This window comes from Somniosus microcephalus, chromosome 7 (genome assembly GCF_052327205.1).
Source record: "Somniosus microcephalus isolate GS21.2 chromosome 7, FLI_Smic_1.0, whole genome shotgun sequence".
Classification (NCBI taxonomy): domain Eukaryota; kingdom Metazoa; phylum Chordata; class Chondrichthyes; order Squaliformes; family Somniosidae; genus Somniosus; species Somniosus microcephalus.
In genome coordinates, this window is record NC_140993.1 from 198,592,633 (window position 1) to 198,613,051 (window position 20,419).

General features: G+C 44.0%; 1 protein-coding gene across 1 annotated transcript in view; it reads right to left on the reverse strand.

The window, feature by feature from the left end:
- Positions 1-334: 334 nt before the first annotated feature.
- Positions 335-20,419, reverse strand: part of LOC147115063 (exostosin-1-like) — a 284,880-nt gene continuing 264,795 nt past the window's right edge. The window contains exons 10-11 of the mRNA XM_085993303.1: positions 10,749-10,920; positions 335-3,664 (exon numbers count right to left, since the gene is read on the reverse strand). Of these exons, the coding sequence (XP_085849429.1) occupies positions 3,479-3,664; positions 10,749-10,920 (358 nt within the window). The 3' untranslated portion in view covers positions 335-3,478. The remainder of the gene's footprint in view (positions 3,665-10,748; positions 10,921-20,419) is intronic.

Below are 20,419 nucleotides of genomic sequence, written 5' to 3' on the forward strand. Positions count from 1 at the left end.
ACAAAGGGCGTTGCACCATGAAATGACGTCAGGATCTGCACGCGCAGCTGAGTGCGCGCTACGGTTTACCGCCGCTGCTAAATCTTAACTGAATTTCACGAGAGGCACAGATCGCGCCGCGCCCGGGCGCTAGCCACTTAGCGACCCACTTCTCCTCCTAAGGCGCTAGCGGCTGGCGCAAACAACTGAATTTCTAGGCCAATATCTAAAGAGCAAAGTGCACAAGAGGAAGAAGCCTATCAGTCGCAGTACACAGATTTGGTTACAGTAATAGTAAATAGTAGCCCATCAATAGTGAATAAATAAGAAAATTAAAATGTCATGAATCACAGAGTATTATCAAATATCATTTATTTTTATCAAAAAACAAATCTTACAAAATTTCCATTTATTTTCTAGTTTTTTTAAATCATTTATTTATATCTATAAAGTGAACCAACGTAATTCTAATTAGAGGCAGAAACTTGGGGGATGGTGGGGTACAAGGGATAATGGAATACTTTGTGTGTGGTACAAACTCATTATAAATAGGCAAAATTAATAACCATAAAGAAACATGCAGCACTAGAATCTGTACTCTCGGGACTGAAAAGAAAAACTCCCCAGGAATGTCAGTAATCATCTAATAATTATTCCAGTGCTCCTGAAGCAAAAGGGCCATCTTAGGGAAGAGGAACTAAATACACAACATTCTGAATCTCCCTAATACAGCCATTTCTGCCTCCGGGTAAGACTTGAAAACATGGCGGACTGGACTGAAGGTTTACATGGAAAGTTTTTTCTGCACGTGCTATGGAAGTCTTTAAAGAGCTTTCGTGTAGCTGGAGTGGTTCCAGAGAGATACAGTTCCAGTTTTCTGTACACATTCAAACCCAAATCTTAGATGGCAATTCACTGAGCAAAATGACTCAAATACGATCTTTAATGTTAAAAACAAATTAATCTTACCTACGCCGCCCCCCCGTGGACTTAAAAAAAAAATCAGGGTTTACTCTACAATGGCTGTAGGAAGCCATTTTCCTGGTTATATTTTAATAGGACCCTTAGATTTAAATGTATCTCAACGAATATTTTTCCCATAACATAATTTATTCCAAACTTAGTAATAGTAACCTCAACCCACTTTTGCAGATAATACATTTAGCAGATGAATGTTCACTCCTTAAACCTAAAAATGTAAAATTCTAAAAGTTGGTTTAAAGTTCAAACAATTTAGTCTCCAACTTTCAAATATAAATTAGCTTTCAGCACTAATTTTTAAAATGATCATGTTTACTTGCCAGAATTTCTTCAATTGCACTGATTATTTAATTGAAGATTAATAATATTTTTATACCGCAGATAACCACCACCTGTCACTCATGCAACTGAATTTGCAGAAAATGTAAAAGTAAGAATTAAAAAAGCTTTGAGAAGTAGTTAAAAGGTAATGAAACAATCTTGGGACTTAACATTTAAAGCTGTTCTCCTTTTCCTTAATTCATAACAATCGGACTTCAACTGTCTTTCTTGCAACTCTACTTTACCCTCTGCTCTGTATGTAAATTTTATTGCAGTAATCCCTTTAGATAGCACTTCACTTCTAAATTAGTCCCAAGCACGAAAAAAAATGGACATTTAGTTCATTCCAAATCTATGAAATGGATCAACAAATGGTGAAGAGACTGTGCGTGGAAAGGAAAACTGCAACTGTAATGCCTCTGGAGTGACAGCAGTCCAGCATGTAAACTCTCCTTTACCAGAACCAGCGATAATTGTGACATACAATTACATCAGTATACATTTGTAAATGTACACAAAGAATGGCAGCCAGTAGGATGTGTGCAAATGCTCCCAAGGTACAAAAAAAACAGAAAAAGCAGCAGAAAATGTAGTGAAAAAACAAAAAATCCATTCTACAATATTTATGTTCAATAGCACAGACGTACTTAACTTGAAAATGGCTCTAAGAATACAATTAAATTAATGAAAGCATCTGGGTATCAGATGGAAGAGTCTTTGGTGATACTATCTATACAAAGGCTACCTTTGATGGAACTATAACGTTATGCAAGCTAATGCAGTAAATCACAATATATGGCTTTGTATTCTCTCCACTCCTCTGTAGGTTTAATCCCACTAACTGTGTGTAGTCATGTCATTCCAACCAGTTGGGAATTCTTTTATATAAAGCAATGATACACTATGAAAAACATTGGAAATATGTTAGAAAACCTCAGAAATGTACATCTTATACAAAATAATTTTTTTTTGTTTTGCTTTACAGTTAACCATCTAATTATTCCCACATTGCTTTGTCAATCAGTTTGTAACCTTACACTATACACAATTCTGTCAAAATAATAAATATACAAGATTATGTACATTATAACAAGGCCCATTTTTAACATCCTTAAAATTATGAAATGACTAAACGTTGATTGGAGATTCAGCACGCGAGATGAACTGGGATTTCTATTTAAAATAAATGAAATACAGATATAAAAACTAGGCTGAACCATTATTAACCAAAGTAAAGTGATTAAAAGGCCACACGCTCAGCACTCCTTCAAGTCTTCAGACATTCAAGTACCTGTGAGCAAAGGCTAACATAGCCTTGCTATTTAAAAAATAGAACTTTATATAGAAACAAGGAGCTACCCCTTGTCGGAGCACCATATGTGCCATCCACTTTAAAATACACACAGCCAATGTTTTATTTCCAAAGGTCAGCCCAGTGACCCTGTAAAAGCCATACAGCAAGTCATCTGTAAGGCATATTAACATGCAGGTATGTGTACACATTTCAACTAGCAATTTGTATTTGTGTGGCAGCATCAAACCCCACCATAGCTGCTGATGAGGATGGAGTTCCTACATACATAGTAAAGGATTATCCTGTAGTGGGTACGGTTGTGTGTGTGTTTAAAAAAAAAATATTTTGCATGCTAATAGTAAACATGGCAGACGTTATTGGTGAAACCCAACCACACGCTCATCAGTCATGACAGCCCGTTCCTATACAAGCCTGATGGCTACCCACTTCAAACATCGTTCGCTTTTCCTAATGCAAACTCAGATTAAGTGGTACAAGTTGGCCTTAAATTATGTTCAGGCCAAAATTTAAGACACTCGATTCTGATCAACTGAATAGTGTTTCACTTTGTTCTTCACAGTGCTGATGAAAAAATAATTCATTGATCTTCACACTTTAAATTCATGGACTTTTGATTTATATTCCCCGACAGGATATCAGACCTATCACTCAGGATTGATAAAATGATTAAAAAAAAAAAAATCTCAATAGTCATATAGATCAATCAGTCAATAAGCCGATAGCAGCCATTCTCGAGTCTGGAGCGTCTGTCGGATGCACCAAAGGGTAACAGCCAAGAGTCACCTTGTGTAGAGTGTTATTTGCTCAGCTCAGGATGGACAAACATGCTATAGACTGGCTTTAATCCAAATACTGTCCCAAGAATCAATGGTTTTGTGCTCGTTAGAGTCGCTCAATGTCCCGATACTTCTTTCTGAGTATGGAGACCTGGTCTTTGAAGAGAACTGGGTCTAGTCTCATCTGGGAATGGATCAAAGGCATGGATCCAAACCAACTTGCAAACGTGTTCATGCAGGTCTGCCGCTGAGCGAAGTGGTCAGGATCAGCCCATCTGGAAGCTCTGGAGGACTGAAAAGTAAATAAAAGATCAATCACATATTTATCGAGCTAAAAAATATAGGAAGGGTGTGAATAGAGTTCTTATCAACATATTACAATAAAACACAATGGGCCAGAAATTCCAGGCCAGAAGCGTGAGTGCGGTCGGCTTACTCACGCTTCTGGCCGTTGGAAATGCCGGCGTTCAGCATGAACAGCGCATGCGGGGAACGCCGGCATTTCCAGACCTCGAGCGCGTGCGACTGCACAGGCAGCGCTTGCGCAGTGAACTTCGTGGATTTCATTCATGAAATCCGTGAGGTTAAGTCCTTAGAAGTTACACTGAAAAAAAGCAAGTGTAAAGTGGTTCATTGGCTGCGGAGGAAGATATATTTTATCGTGGAGCTTTTGAAATGCAATATTTTTGTTTGGGAAAGGGAGGGAAGTTATTTTAAGAAATTTTAAGTAAGTTTTAAAGTTAAAATTTTTTTTTTTTTTAAAGGGTTTTCAGAACGGTAGGTAGAAGGAGCAATTGTGGCTGTGTGAATGGAATGTGAGAATGAGTTATGTATGTATGTCCACATATATTCCTTTACGTATATGTATGTATGTTTTATATTCCTTTACTATGAATGTATGTTTTTAATTATGATTTTCCAATAAGTTACTTTCTCTGAAAGTCATAATTAAATAATACATTCATACACATAAGTAAAGGAATATATACATAACACGCAAAGGAATATATACAGACATACATACTTTCAGAAGCTCCATGATAAGAAATATCTTCCTCCGCAGCCTCTGTAGCAACTGTACCCATGCTTTTTTCATGTGTAAGTTGTAATGACTGGACCTCACTGAAAGCATTAATGAAAGCGGCGAAGTATACTGCGCACGCGCTGCCTGTGCAGTCGCACGCGTTCTGCCTCTGAACCCCTTCGTTCAGAGGACAGGAAATGCCGGTTTTCCCCACATGCACTGTGCATGCTGAAAACCGGCATTTCATCCGGCCAGATGCGTAAGTACCCCGACCGTACTAGCGCATTTGGAAGGGAATTATTGGGCCAACATTTTACATGTCAATAAAATAAAAAATTTAACACTTGCACGACTTGCCCCCTCGCATCTGCGACTGAGGGTCCAAGGAGGTGCATTGCGCAAGAGGTCATCATCGCACGTATCCTCACACTGTTCCCTTTGGGGAACTGTATGAAGTGGTGGAAGGATTTATGGCCGTGATTAACGCTCATTCCGTGACTGTAACCATCTTTGAACCAGCCATTAGGGTGGTTAGTCCTATGGCGGGAGGGTTTTACGGGCTCCCACAACCCATCTGAGGGGGGGGGGGCCACCAACACCCACGGACGCAAGTATCCCGCTGGATGTCCACCCAGAATTTAAAGTTGGAGCTCCGACTCCACTTGCCGGGACTGTCTGGAGTGGGGTTCAAAACCCTACTCCTTCTGGCCCAGCGGCGGGGATGCTTACTGCTACGCAAAAGGCCCACTCCGCACAAAAGGTGACACCCATACGTTTCCTGCGCCTTTTCCCTCCCCGTGACTGGAGCCCTATGCTGCCATTTCACGTTGCTAATCGGATTGGGCCTTTGTCATAGCGGTAGGATCCCCGCCGCTGGGCCAGATCAGGGTAGGGTTTCGAACCCCGCTCCAGACAGTCCCGGCAAGTGGAGTCGGAGCTCCGGCTCTAAATTCTGGGTTGACATCCAGTGGGATATTTGCGTCCGTGGGTGTGGGTGGCCCCCCCTCCTTGTATAGCTTGTGGGAGCCCGTAAAACCCTCCCGCCATAGGACTAACCGCCCTAATGGCTGGTTCAAAGATGGTTACGGTCACGGAATGAGCGTTAATCACGGCCATAAATCCTTCCACCACTTCATACAGTTCCCCAAAGGGAACAGTGTGAAGACACGTATGACGACGACATTGCTAAATAAATAAATGGAATTAAAAAAATTCTTTTAGGGCTTTTAAAAGTCTTTAAATTGCTTTAATTCTCTTTAAAACTACTTCAGATTACTCAAAATAATGTAAACATTTTAAAAAGTTTCTAAAAGTTACCAAAATCTTCAAAAAACTTCCAAAAACCTATTTAAACTGCTGCTTTGCATGTAAAAAAGCAAAGCAGCTTGACAGAAACATTGGGGGCGTGTCCAGTGAAACTCAGACCTCAAGGGGCGTGTCTCACTTACACTGCACGCTCCTGGGTCCGCGCTGGCTGCACTCCTGGGCGGCGTGACGTCATACGCTGCCCGGGAATGTGCTTTCAATTTCTCCAAGTTCAGGCGTCCCAGAAGCTGATCGGCAGGAGCACGGGGTAAGTGCAAATACGGGGCTTGCACGCGCTGCAAGCCCCGTTCTGGAATTTCTGGCCCATTACACACAATATGTAGTAAGCTTGATAAAACAAGTAAAAAAAAAACTAGCAAATTTTGGGAAAAATAGTAAGCCCATCAACATCTGAAGAGAGATAAAAAAGGTTAATGTTTCAGGCATAGACCTTTCGTCAGTGCATTCTTTTTATCTTTACTGCTTGCTTCACTACCACTTCTCTTCCAGGACTGCTAGTCTTGAAAACATGCTGTTCCCCTTCGTTAAGGCTTCTGTGTGTTTTGGTTTTCCAGCTGGGTGGGACTACCCTCGCCTGGTTTAATTCTTATCTATCCAGTCTAAGCCAGAGAATCACCGGCAATGGCTTCTCTTCCCACTCCCGCACCTCTGGAGTCCCCCAAGGCTCTATCCTGGACCTCCTCCTATTTCTCATCTACCTGCTGCCCCTCGCGACATCATCCGAAGAAACAACATGAGGTTCTACTTGTATGCTGACGATACCCTGCTTTACTTCACCACCACCTCTCTCAACCACTAAACAAAGTCTCTGATTTGTCACGCTACTTGTCCAACATCCAGTCCTGGATGAGCATAAATTTCCTTCAACTGAATATTGGGAAGAGCCACTGTCTTCGGTCTCTGCCACAAACTTCCATTTCCTAGCCACAGACTCCATCCCTCTCCCTAGTGACTGTCTGCAGCTGAACCAGACTGTTTGCAACCTTAGCATCCTATCTGACCCTGAGATGAGCTTCCGACCACATATCCGCTCCCATCACCAAGACTGCATACTTCCAGCTCCATAACATCGTCTGTCTCCGCCCCCTGCATGAGCTCATCTGCTGCTGAAACCTTCATCCATGCCTTTGTTATCAATAGACTTGACTATTCCAACGCACTCCTGGCCGGCCTCTTACCTTCCACCCTCCATAAACCTTAAGCTCCTCCAAAACCATGCTGCCTGTATCCTAACTTGTACCAAGTCCCATTCACCCATCACCCCTGTGCTCGCTGACCTACATTGGCTCCCGGTCCAGCAACGCCTACATTTAAAAATTCTCATCCTTGTTTTCAAATCCCTTCCATGGTTTTGCCCCGCCCCATCTCTGCAACCACCTCTAGCCCTACAACACTCTGAGATCTCTGAGCTCCTCTAATTCTGGCCGCTTGCGCATTCCTGATTTTAATCACTCCACCATTGGCGGCCGTGCCTTCAGCTGTCTAGGCCCTAAGCTCTGGAATTCCCTCCCTAAACCACTAACTCGCTCTCCTCCTTTAGGACGCCTCACGTGGTTTGGTGTCAAATTCTGTTTGATAACGCTGCTGTGAAGTATTTTGGGATGTTTTACCACATTAAAGGTGCTATATGAATACAAGTTGTTGTTGCTGTATATTCACCATCATTGCTGTCCTTTTCTCTTCTGGTCTACGACTGTGTATTTGCCAAATGATCTCTGATTAAAGGTCTATGCCCAAAATGTTAACTTGTATTTTTTTCTTTTTGGGTGTTGATTGACTGGCTGTGTATTTCCAACGTTTTATGTTTTCATTTCTAAAATTATTTAGGAAAATAGATTTTATACATTTTGTTGCCAATTTCCCTTTTCCTCTACGGAAGGCACTGAATTTTGGGAGTATGGTTTCACAGGTGTTGGTAGTCCTCCGATATCTTGTCCAAATAGCCATTCTTCATGTGCCAGTCTGCATAAAGCCTGTCTGAAGACTATTCTACCATAGAGGGCATCACAGTCAAGCCTGATCTTATACTCACCTTCTGTTCACACATCTACTGGTCGCAGATGCATCTCTCCATGACAGTATTGGTAGCAGTGACCACGACCAGTCATTGTGGAGACGAAGTCCCGTCTTCACACTGAGGACACCCTCCATCGTGTTATGTGGCACTACCACCATGCTAAATGGGATAGATTCAGAACAGATCTAGCAACTCAAAACTGGGCATCCATGAGGCGCTGTGGGCCATCAGCAGCAGCAGCAGAATTGTATTCCGCCACAATCTGTAACCTCATGGCCCGGCATAGCCCTCATTCCACCATTACCATCAAGCCAGGGGACCAACCCCAGTTCAATAAGGTGCGTAGAAGAGCATGCCAGGAGCAGCACCAGGCGTACCTAAAAATGAGGTGCCAACCTGGGGAAGCTGCAACACAGGACTACATGCATGCTAAACAGCGGAAGCATCACGCTATAGACAGGGCTAAGCGATCCCATAATCAACGGATCAGATCAAAGCTCTGCAGTCCTGCCACATCCAGTCATGAATGGTGGTGGACCATTAAACAATTAATGGGAGGAGGAAGCTCCATCAATATCCCCATCCTCAATGATGGTGGCGCGCAGCATGTGAGTGCAAAAGACAAGGCTGAAGCGTTTGCAACCATCTTCAGCCAGAAGTGTCGAGTGAATGATCCATACTGACCTACTCCTGAGGTCCCCACCATCACAGAAGCCAGTCTTCAGCCAATTCGATTCACTCCACGTGACTGATATCAAGAAATGGCTGAGCGCACGGGATACAGCAAAGGCTGTGGGCCCCGACAACATTCCGGCTATCCTGCTGAAGACTTGTGCTCCAGAACTAGCCGCGCCTCTAGCCAAGCTGTTCCAGTACAGCTACAACACTGGCATCTATCCGACAATGTGGAAAACTGCCCAGGTATGTCCTGTGCACAAAAAGCAGGACAAATCCAATCCGGCCAATTACCGCACCATCAGTCTACTCTCAATCATCAGCCAAGTGATGGAAGGTGTCATCGACAGTACTATCAAGCGGAACTTACTCACCAATAACCTGCTCACTGATGCCCAGTTTGGGTTCCACCAGGACCACTCGGCTCCCGACCTCATTACAGCCTTGGTCCAAACATGGGCAAAGGAGCTGAATTCCAGAGGTGAGGTGAGAGTGACTGCCCTTGACATCAAGGCAGCATTTGACCGAGTGTGGCATCAAGGAGCCAGAGTAAAACTGAAGTCAATGGGAATCGGGGGGGAACACTCTCCACTGGCTGGAGTCATACCTAGCACAAAGGAAGATGGTTGTGGTGGTTGAAAGTCAATCATCACAGCCCAGGACATCGCTGCAGGAGTTCCTCAGGGCAGTGTCCTAGGCCCAGCCATCTTCAGCTGCTTCATCAATGACCTTCCCTCAATGACCTTCCCTCCAACATAAGGTCAGAAATGGGGATGTTCGCTGATGACTGCACAGTGTTCAGTGCCATTCACAACTCCTCAGATAATGAAGCAGTCCATGCCCGCATGCAACAAGCACCTGGACGACGTTCAGACTTGGGCTGATAAGTGGCAGGTAACATTCGCACCACACAAGTGCCGAGTATGACTATCTCCAACAAGCGAGAGTCTAACCACCGCTCCTTGACATTCAACGGCATTACCATCGCCGAATCACCCCCCCCCCCAACCCAACCATCAACATCCTGGGAATCACCATTGACCAGGAACTTAACTGGACCAGCCACATAAATACTGTGGCAACAAGAGCAGGTCAGAGGGCAGGTGTTCTGCAGCAAGTGTCTCACCACCTGACTCCCCAAAACCTTTCCACCATCTACAAGGCACAAGTGACGAGTGTGATGGAATACTCTCCACTTTGCTGGATGAATGCAGCTCCAACAGCACTCAAGAAGCTCGACACCATCCAGGACAAAGCAGCCCGCTTGATTGGCACCCCATCCACCACCTTAAACAGTCACTCCCTCCACCACTGGCGTACTGTGTGTACCATCTACAAGATGCACTGCAGCAACTCGCCAAGGTTTCTTCAGCAGCACCTCCCAAACCCATGACCTCTTCCAGCTAGAAGGACAAGGGCAGCAGGCGCATGGAGACACCACTACCTCCAAGTTCCCCTGCAAGTCACACACCATCCTGACTTAGAAATATATCGCCGATCCTTTATCGTCGCTGGGTCAACATCCTGGAACTCCCTCCCTAACAGCACTGTGGGAGTACCCTCACCACAGGGACTGCAGCGGTTCAAGAAGGTGGCTCACCACCACCTTCTCAAGGGCAATAAATGGTGGCCTTGCCAGCGATGCACACATCCCATAAACGAATTAAAAAAAATACATGTATTTTCCAGCAGGAGTCACTGGATAACAATCATAGTTAGATGCTGTGAGGGGAGATTTCAGGTTTCTAAAAGGAAATTGGCTGAATTGCCTCTCTCATTTCTACTTACTTTAGACTTTGTTAAGTGAGCCATGCAAATAAGAAAAGTCCCAGATTCAATCTCAGATCTGTGCTAAATTATGTATTCTCAACTAGGGTGATGATAAAGGTGATGCAATTGGCCTCCTGGGTTGGGGTGGGGTGTGGCGTGGGTGGGGTAGAGAATTGGCTATGGTGCCCTCTTCTGAAGATAATCCAGTAAAGATTGGAAATGTATTTATTTGTTTGTGCAGGATTGGCTTTGATCTGAAGACCTTTGCAGTTGAATAACCTGCAACACTCACTGTTGAGGTTTACGCACAAATTAAAGCCAATGGCAGTTTACCAGCACTGAGACAAAACTTTCAAGAGGAGAACATTTGCAATATTAAAAAAAACACTCTTGAATTCAACACATTTTCCACAAAAGCCACATGCTTGGGTTTCATTTTATAATATGCCCACCCAATGCCTAAACCTAGGTTATTGCATCAGGCTTGAAGTTCAACAAATGCAACTCATAGGCTATAAAATCCATGATGTCTGGATTCTTTCATTTTTCACACAAGTAAATTACCTGCTGCATCATTGTCTCTTTATACTGCTTTTTCTGAGTGACTTTAACAGGAGGCAGCTTGGTGACAGCTGACACTAAGAAGTTCATCAAGATGTCTTCACAGTTGGCCAGCTGGTCCACCATGTTCTTTAGACTGGCAGGCAGGTAATGAGTGTACAGGTAATGGTAGTACCTACAACAACAATACAGCACATACCACAGAATTAACCACAAGAATCTGAAATCCATACAATTACTTTTAAAACTTTACAACTGTGGACATATTTTTATATAAAGGAGTAAAATAGTTCATAATCCATGTACTTTACTCAAGTACAAGTCGTTAATCTGGTTGGAATGTAAAATTAATTGGTCCATGCATGCGAAAAGGGAGAATACATAAGATTGTTCCATCAACAGTAACGTAAGCATCGATGAAACTGCTCTAACAGCAATTTGCCTGCAATAGGGTGCATGGTTAGTAACTACTGGCCTTACAGAAAACCAACAAAAGAAACCCCATAAAAGTTAGTCAGGGGGTGGAGGGGGCAGAGGTAAGAGAAGTGAAGAAAATCATAAAGTTTAAGAATGAAATGTTTTTATTCAAGTGTAGGATTTAAAAGTGCAAAGCAGAAACCTATTTGCGCAGCATTGTCACTGGACCAATCACAAATGTAGAAAAAATAAATTAAATTCACTATTAAGAGGTTGATTTAGTTGATGAAAATTGCTGTGAAAATAGTTTTCAAAACTCTACCTCTTAGGTAGGCTTGTAAATTGAAAATTTCTAAAAAGAAAATTTAGAAAGAAATTACATTTAACAAACTTATGTCTTCTAATTCATAATTCATGTCTTAACCTGAATTCTCATCAATACACAAACTGAAAGTGACAGAAGAATGTCACTTTGTTGCCTCCCTGGTGCCAGGGTCAAGGATGTCACTGAGCGGCTGCAGGACATTCTAAAGGGGGAGGGTGAACAGCCAGAGGTCGTGGTCCATATTGGTACCAACGACATAGGTAGAAAGTGGGACGAGGTCCTGCAAGCACAATATAGGGAGCTAGGAAATAAATTAAAAAGCAGGACCTCAAAGGTAGTAATCTCAAGATTACTCCCAGTGCCACGTGCTAGCGAGAGCAGAAATAGGAGAATAGACCAGATGAATGTGCGGCTGGAGAGATGGTGTAGGAGGGAGGGATTTAAATTCCTGAGGCATTGGGACCGATTCTGGGGAAGGTGGGACCTGCACAAGCTGGACGGATTACACCTTGGTAGAACCGGGACCAATATCCTCGCAGGGGGGGTTTGCTAGTGCTGTTGGGAAGGATTTAAACTAGTTTGTCAGGGGGCTGGGAACCTAAGGGTGGGCCCAGAACGGAGAGAAACAAAGCTGGAAGTGCAAGTTAGAAAAGTAGTCAGCAAAACTAGTAGGGAGCAGAAACAAAGGCCAACAGTAAAGGGGGTCAAAGTGCAGAAAAATATTAAACAGGCAAAGTTGAAGGCACTTTATCTAAATGCACATAGCATTCGCAACAAGGTGGATGAATTAATGGCACAAATAGAAGTAAATGGGTATGATGTAATTGCCATTACAGAGACATGGTTGCAGGGTAACCAAAGCTGGGAACTGAATGTTCCAGGGTACTCAACATTTAGGAAGGACAGACAAAAAGGAAAAGGAAGTGGCGTAGCGCTGTTAATAAGGGATGACATCGGTACGGTAGAGATAAAAGATCTTGCCTCGGCAGATCGTGATGCAGAACTGGAATCAGTTTGGGTGGAGCTAAGAAACAGCAAAGGGCGGAAAACATTGGTGGGAGTTGTGTATAGGCCACCAAACAGTAGTGGTAATGTAGGGCACAGTATCAATTAAGAAATTAGAAGTGCATGTAACAAGGGCAATACGGTAATCATGGGGGACTTTAATCTACATATTGACTGGGCAAATCAAATTACCACGAATGGTGTGGAGGATGAATTCTTGGAATGCATGCGAGATGGTTTCCTGGATCAGTATGTGGAGGAACCAACCAGGGAACAGGCTATTCTGGATCTGGTACTGTGTAATGAGAAAGGGCTAATCAATAATCTCGTGGTAAACGGGCCTTTAGGGACAAGTGACCATAATATGATTGAATTTTACATTAAGTTTGAGAGTGATGTAGTCCAATCTGAAACTAAGGTCTTCAATCTAAACAGAGGAAACTTCAAGGGTATGAGGGACAAGTTGGCTATGGTAGATTGGGAAACTACACTAAAAGGTATGAAGGTGCACATACAATGGCTAATATTCAAGGAAATAATGCATAATTTGCAACAAACATATATTCCTCTGGGGCATAAAAACCCAAAAGGAAAAGTGATCCAACCATGGCTAACAAAAGAAATTAAAGCTAGTATTAAGTCAAAGGAGGAAGCTTATAAAGTTGCCAGAAAAAGTGGTCAGCCTGAAGATTGGGATCATTTTAGAAATCAGCAAAGGGGGACCAAGAAATTGATAAAGAAAGGGAAAATGGAATATGAGCACAAACTAACAAAAAATATAAAAACGGATTGTAAAAGCTTCTATACGTATGTGAAAAGGAAAAGACTGGCGAAGATAAATGTAGGTCCTTTACAGTCAGAGAGGGGAGAATTTATAATGGGGAATGAGGAAATGGCGGAGAAATTAAATAAATACTTTGTTTCTGTCTTCACGGAGGAAGACACAAAAAACCTCCCAGAAATACGAGAAAACCAAGTGTGTGGTGAGAATGAGGAACTTAAAGAAATTATTATTAGTAAAAAAACAGCACTAGCAAAATTAATGGGACTAAAAGTTGATAAATCCCAAGTACCGGATGACCTACAGACGTGGCCATTGGGATAGTGGACGCACTGGTTGTCATCTTCCAAAATTCTATAGATTCTGGAACGGCTCCTGCAGATTGGAGGATAGCAAATGTAATCCTGCTATTTAAGAAAGGAGGGAGAGAGAAAACGGGGAACTACAGACCTGTTAGCCTCACATCAGTAGTTGGGAAAATGCTGGAATCTATTATAAAGGATACAATAACTGGGCACTTAGAAACTAATAGTAAGATTGGGCAGAGTCAACATGGATTTATGAAAGGGAAATCCTGTTTGACAAACCTATTGGAGTTCTTTGAGGATGTAACTAGTGGAGTAGACAAAGGGGAACTTTTGTGGTGTATCTAGATTTTCAGAAGGCCTTCGATAAGGTCCCACACAAGAGGTTGATGAACAAAATTAGGGCACATGGAATTGGGGGTAATATACTAGCATGGATTGAGAATTGGTTAACAGACAGAAAACAAAGAATAGGGATAAACGGGTCTTTTTCAGGATGGCAGGCTGTGACTAGTGGAGTATCACAAGGATCGGTGCTTGGGCCCTAGCTATTCAGAATCTATATCAATGATTTGGATGAGGGGACTAAATGTAACATTACCAAATTTGCTGATGATACAAACTAGGTGGCAGTGTCAGTTGCGAAGAGGATGTGAAGAGGCTTCAAGGGGATCTCGACAGGCTCAGTGAATGGGCGAGAACATGGCAGATGGAATATAATGTGGATAAATGTGAAGTTATCCACTTTGGTTGAAAAAACAGAAAGGCAGAGTTTTTCCTAAATGGTGAAAGATTGGGGAATGCAGATGCTCAAAGCGGCCTGGGTGTCCTTGTACATGAGTCACTGAAAGTGAATGTGCAGGTGCAGCAAGCCATTAGGAAGGCAAATGGTATGCTGGCCTTCATTACAAGAGGATTTGAGTACAGGAGTAAAGAAGTCTTACTCCAATTATATAGGGCCTCGGTGAGACCACACCTGGAGTACTGTGTACAATTTTGGTCTCCTTACCTAAGGAAGGATATACTTGCCATAGAGGGAGTGCAACGAAGGTTCACGAGATTGATTCCTGGATGGCGGGACTATCGTATGAGAAGAGATTGAGTAAACTAAGCCTGTATTCTCTTGAATTCAGAAGAATGAGAGGGGATCTCATTGAAGCATACAAAATTATTACAGGGCTTGATAGGGTGGATGCTGGGAGAATGTTTCCCTTGGCTGGGGAGTCTAGAACCAGGGGCCACAGCCTCAGGATAAAGGGTAGGCCATTCAGGACTGAGATGAGAAGAAATTTCTTCACAGAGAGGGTGGTGAAGCTTTGGAATTCTCTACCCCAGAGGGCTGTGGAGGCTCAGTCATTGGGTATATTCAAAACAGAAGTCGATAGATTTCTAACTAGTAAGGGCATCAAGGGATATGGCAATAGGGCCGGTGAATGGAGTTGAGGCAGAAGATCAGCTATGATGTCATTGAATGGCAGGGCAGGCTCGAAGGGCCGAATGGCCTACTCCTGCTCCTATTTCTTATGTTCTTACCCCTAGATAGGTTGCAGCTCCGCAGAGCTACAGAAAGTCAGCAAAACTGCTGCCCAACTATAATAAATCCTACTTCTGCTTATTTATATTACCACTGTACAGGCATGGAGATATGCAATGCTTATTTAACTCTGGCACAATCAGTGGGAACTAATCTTCCCAGCTGTTGCTATTTAGGTCTGTGACATATCAGGATGCATGCAAGAGCATAAGATTTAGGAGCAGGAGTAGGCCATACGCCCCCTCGAGCCTGCTCCACCATTCAATAAGATGATGGCTGATATTCAACCTCAACTCCACTTTCCCACCCAATCTCCTTCTCCCTTGATTCCCCTAGAGTCCAAAAATCTATCTATCTCAGCCTTGAATGTACTCAACGACTCAGCATCCACAGCCCTTTGGGGCAGAGAATTCCAAATATTCACAGCCCTTTGAGTGAAGAAATTCCTCCTCATCTCTGTCTTAAATGGCCGACCCCTTATCCTGAAACTATACCCCTTAGTTCTAGACTCTCCAGCCTGGGGAAACAACCTCTCAGCATCTAACCTGCCAATCCCCCTCAGAATCCTATGTTTCAATGAAATCACCTCTCATTCTTCTAAACTCTAGAGCGTATAGGCCCAATCTACTCAATCTCTCATTCATTGGGATCAGAAAAAGCAACCAAATTCTGATCTTTCATTATAAAAGGGCACTACAGAAAACAAAGGGCATGAAGACTTTTACTACAAGCCCACTGACTCCCACAGCTACCTGGACTACACTTCCTCCCACCCCGCTTCCTGTAAGGACTCTATTCCATTCTCCCAGTTTCTCCGCCTCCGCCGTATCTGCTCCGACGATGCCACCTTCCACACCAGTGCTTCAGACATGTCTTCCTTTTTCCGCAACCGAGGATTCCCCTCTACCGTGGTTGACACTGCCCTCGACCGTGTCAGTTCTATCTCCCGCACCTCTGCCCTCACCCCTGCCCCTCCCTCCCGGAACCACGATAGGGTTCCCCTTGTCCTCACCTTTCACCCCACCAGCCTCCACATTCAACGGATCATCCTCCGGCATTTCCGCTACCTCCAAAGTGATCCCATCACCAAACGTATCTTCCCCTCCCCTCCCCTTTCAGCATTCCGCAGGGACCGCTCTCTCCGAGACACCCTAGTCCACTCCTCTATCACCCCAAACAGCCCTTCCCCTTCGCCTGGCACCTTCCCGTGCAAGCGGAGGAGATGTAACACCTGCCCCTATACCTCCCCCCTCCCCACTGTCCAGGGCCCCAAACACCCCTTCCAGGTGAAACAGCGATTTACTTGTACTTCTCGCAATCTAGTATACTGTATTCGCTGCTCACGATGCGGTCTCCTCTACATTGGGGAGACCAAACGCAGATTGGGTGACCGCTTTGCGGAACACCTCCGTTCAGTCCGTAAGGGTGACCCCGAGCTTCCGGTCGCCTGTCATTTCAATTCACCGCTCCATTCCCACTCGGACCTCACCGTCCTTGGCCTCTTGTACTGTTCCACGGAAGCTCAACGTAAACTCGAGGAACAGCACCTCATCTTCCGATTAGGCAGTCTGCAGCCTTCCGGTCTCAATATCGAGTTCAACAATTTCAGATCATAACCTCGGCCCCTATTTCATTTTCACTTATATTTTTCCACTCCTTTCCTTTCCCCCCCCCCCCTTTCCTTTTGTTTCTCTCTCACACCTGGCAGCTATCTTTTGCCCTGCCAGTACACTTTACACCTAATCACAGCCTATTACCATCTCGTCTAGCTTCTAATCTCTTTTACTTCTTTTGGTTCTTTTATTCTTTTGTCCGATCGCAGCCCTGCCTTCGATCTAGTTCCTTTTCTCTCCAGTTTTGAAGAAGGGTCAAACCCGAAACGTCAACTCAAATTTCTCTCCACGGATGTTGCCTGACTTGCTGAGTTTTTCCAGCATTTTCTGTTGTTATTTCGGATTTCCAACATCTGCAGTATTTTGCTATCGTACGGCATGAAGACATGTTTGCAGGCTGCATTTGTGATTATAATAAGACCAGTTAAAAGAAATACACTCAGCTGTTGGCTGTTGTAATAATCCCATCTGTGGTGGAGGGTTGAGGAGGGTGTCATTACTGTCCCCACCATTTACACCATCCCGCATATCCCGGACAGCCGCCTACACTGGGCAAACCATTTGCCATTATCATAGGCATCAATTACAAAGACGCAGCTTAAACCATATTAAGCGCGCTGGCTATTTCGGACAGTTCAGCAGCTGTTTGCACCTTGTTTAAGTGCAATAACCTGTCATTAACTGCTAGTGGTTGTAATGCTGCATTTGCCTGCTGTCACAGCAGGCTTCATTTGATCTATTCCCGAAATCTAAAGCATTGCAAGAGAAAGCAACATGTGCATTTAAAAGGGCAATCTCCAGTTCATTCTTTGTAATTAGGTTTGATAATGATTCTGGCACACAAGCCCAGACTATTGAACTTTTAATGACCGACTGATCTTAGTGAAATCAACCCCTTGTAACACTTTCTCTCCCTCGTTGTCAGATTTCACGGGAAAAGCTATAAGGAGTTTATATGGATCGTTATTCAAGCTTCGTCAATTTCACACCCAGTGGGTTGTAAAAATTCTCAATTAAACTGTGAATCAGCATCAAAAGGGGGGTTGTGCAAAAATATCACGATCATTGGCATTGCAGAATTAAGAACATTGGAACAGGAGTGGGCCATTCAGCCCCTCAAGCCTGTTCTGCCATTTAATGAGATCATGGCTGATCTGTGACCTAACTCCATATACCTGCCTTTGCCCCATATCTCTTAATACCTTTGGTTAACAAAAAGCTATCAATCTCCGATTTAAAATTAATAATTGATTTAGCATCAATTACCGTTTGCAGAAGAGAGTTCCAAACTTCTACCACCCTTTGTGTGTAGAAGTGTTTCCTAATTTCACTCCTGAAAGGTCTGACTCTAATTTTTAGACTATGCCCCCCTAGTCCTGGAATCCTCAACCAATGGAATAAGTTTCTCTCTATCTACCCTATCTGTTCCCCTTAATATCTTGAAAACTTCAATCAGATCACCCCTTAACTGTCTAAGTTCCAGGAACTACAACCCTAATTTGTGTAATTTCTCCTCGTAATTTAACCCTTGAAGTCCGGGTATCATTCTGGTAAACCTACACTGCACTCCCTCCAAGGTCAATATATCCTTCCCAAAGTGTGATGCTCAAAACTGCTCACAGTACTCCAGGTGTGATCTAACCAGGGCTCTGTATAGCTGCAGCATAACTTCTACACCCTTGTATTCTAGTCCTCTAGACATAAAGGCCAGCATTCCATTAGCCTTTTTGATTATTTTCTGCACCTGTTTATGACATTTTAATGATCTATGTACCTGGACACCCAAGTCTCTTTGGACATCCACTGTTTTTAGCTTTTCATCATTTAGAAAGCACCCGGTTCTATCTTTTTTAGGTCCAAAGTGGATGACCTCACATTTGCCTACATTGAAATCCATTTGCCACAGTTTTGCCTATTCACATAATCTGTCGATATCCCTTTGTAATTTTATGCTTCCATCTACACTGCCGACAATGCTGCCTATCTTTGTGTCATTGGCAAATTTGGATATATGACTTTCTAATTATGTAAATGTAAAACCTTTTTGCCGCATCCTCAGTAGCAAAACGTCAGTTCCTATAGTACACTCTGTTAGGACTCCCTTTCCTTATCTCCGATTTATTTTACAAGATAGATAACCAGTTGGAGCAAAAGGGCAATTTATAGCTCCCTCTTTTACAATATATAAAATCCTGACTTTAAATATTTATTAAGGCTGTTTAGTTATGCACATGCACACACATTCCAGTAAAAGACGTTGATTTTTCTAAACTACTCTGCATTATCTAGATCTTGAATATTTAGGGTCATTTAACCTTCACCATTCATAAACCAGCTCAGTCTAGAAGTTGAGCAAGGAATATCCATGTTCTGTTTATCTTGGAAACAAAGTCCAGATTTGCAGCATGCTTCTCGATGCAACACAATCTGGTACTACAGGTAGACTATCCTTTATCCGAAAACCTCGGGACCAGCCGAGTTTCGGATAAAGGAGAATTTCGGATTTCGGAAGGTGGGTCGGCGGGGGTCCGCGGGGGGGGGGGGGGGGGGGGTCGGCGGGGGGGTCGTGCGCACGACTTACGCTGACGCTCAGCGTAAGTCAGTCGGGGTTGGCGGGGGTCGGGGCCGGCGGGGTCCGCGGGGGGGTCGGCAGTTGTCGGGGCTGGCGGTTGTCGGGGCCGGCGGGGGGGTCGGCGGTTGTCGGGGCCGGCGGGGTCCGCGGGGGGGTCGGCGGTTGTCGGGCTGGCGGGGTCGGCGGTTGTCGGGGCCGGCGGGGGGGGTCGGCGGTTGTCGGGGCCGGCGGGGTCCGCGGCGGTTGTCGGGGCCGGCGGGGTCCGCGGGGGGGTCGGCGGTTGTCGGGGCCGGCGGGGTCCGCGGGGGGGTCGGCGGGGGGTCGTGCGCACGACTTACCCTTTATCCGAACTTCCGAAACTGGAACCCTCTAAAAACCGAAGGTTTTTTCGTTCGTACGCACGACTTACGCTGAACGAAAAAACCTTCGGTTTTTAGAGGGTTTCGGTTTTCGGAAGTCTGGATAAAGGGTAGTCTACCTGTATTTCGAAGAAGAGCAGGGGAGTTATCCCCGGTGTCCTGGCCAATATTTATCTCTCAATCAACATGACAAAAAAAGATTATCTGGTCATCATCACATTGCTGTTTGTGGGAGCTTGCTGTGCGCAAATTGGATGCCGCATTTCCCACATTACAGTACAACAGTGACTACACTCCAAAAGTACTTAATTAACTGTAAAGCGCTTTGAGATATCCGGTGGTCGTGAAAGGCGCTATATAAATGCAAGTCTTTCTTTTTTTCTTTTCACTTCTGGTGGCATAATTCTGCCACCAAATTGCTAATTAATATCATAATTTAAGGTGAATATTAAATAACAAATGCAATGCCAAACCTGTTGCATGCTACCAGGGCAGGAACTTTGAATGTGGGTGGGATGAACCCAAAATGTACATCTGCAATAAACTCACTGGATTAGATTTTATACCCATTTACTATGAACAGGCGGAAAATCTAGCCCACCATTCATCATCTCAGCTAATCTTAGAATCATAGAATCTTATAGCACAGATGGGGGCCATTTGGCCCGTCGTGCCTGTGCTGGCTCTTTGAAAGAGCTGTCCAATTTAGTCCCACACCCCAGCTTTCTCCCCATAACCTTGCAAATTAGTTCTCTTCAAGTAC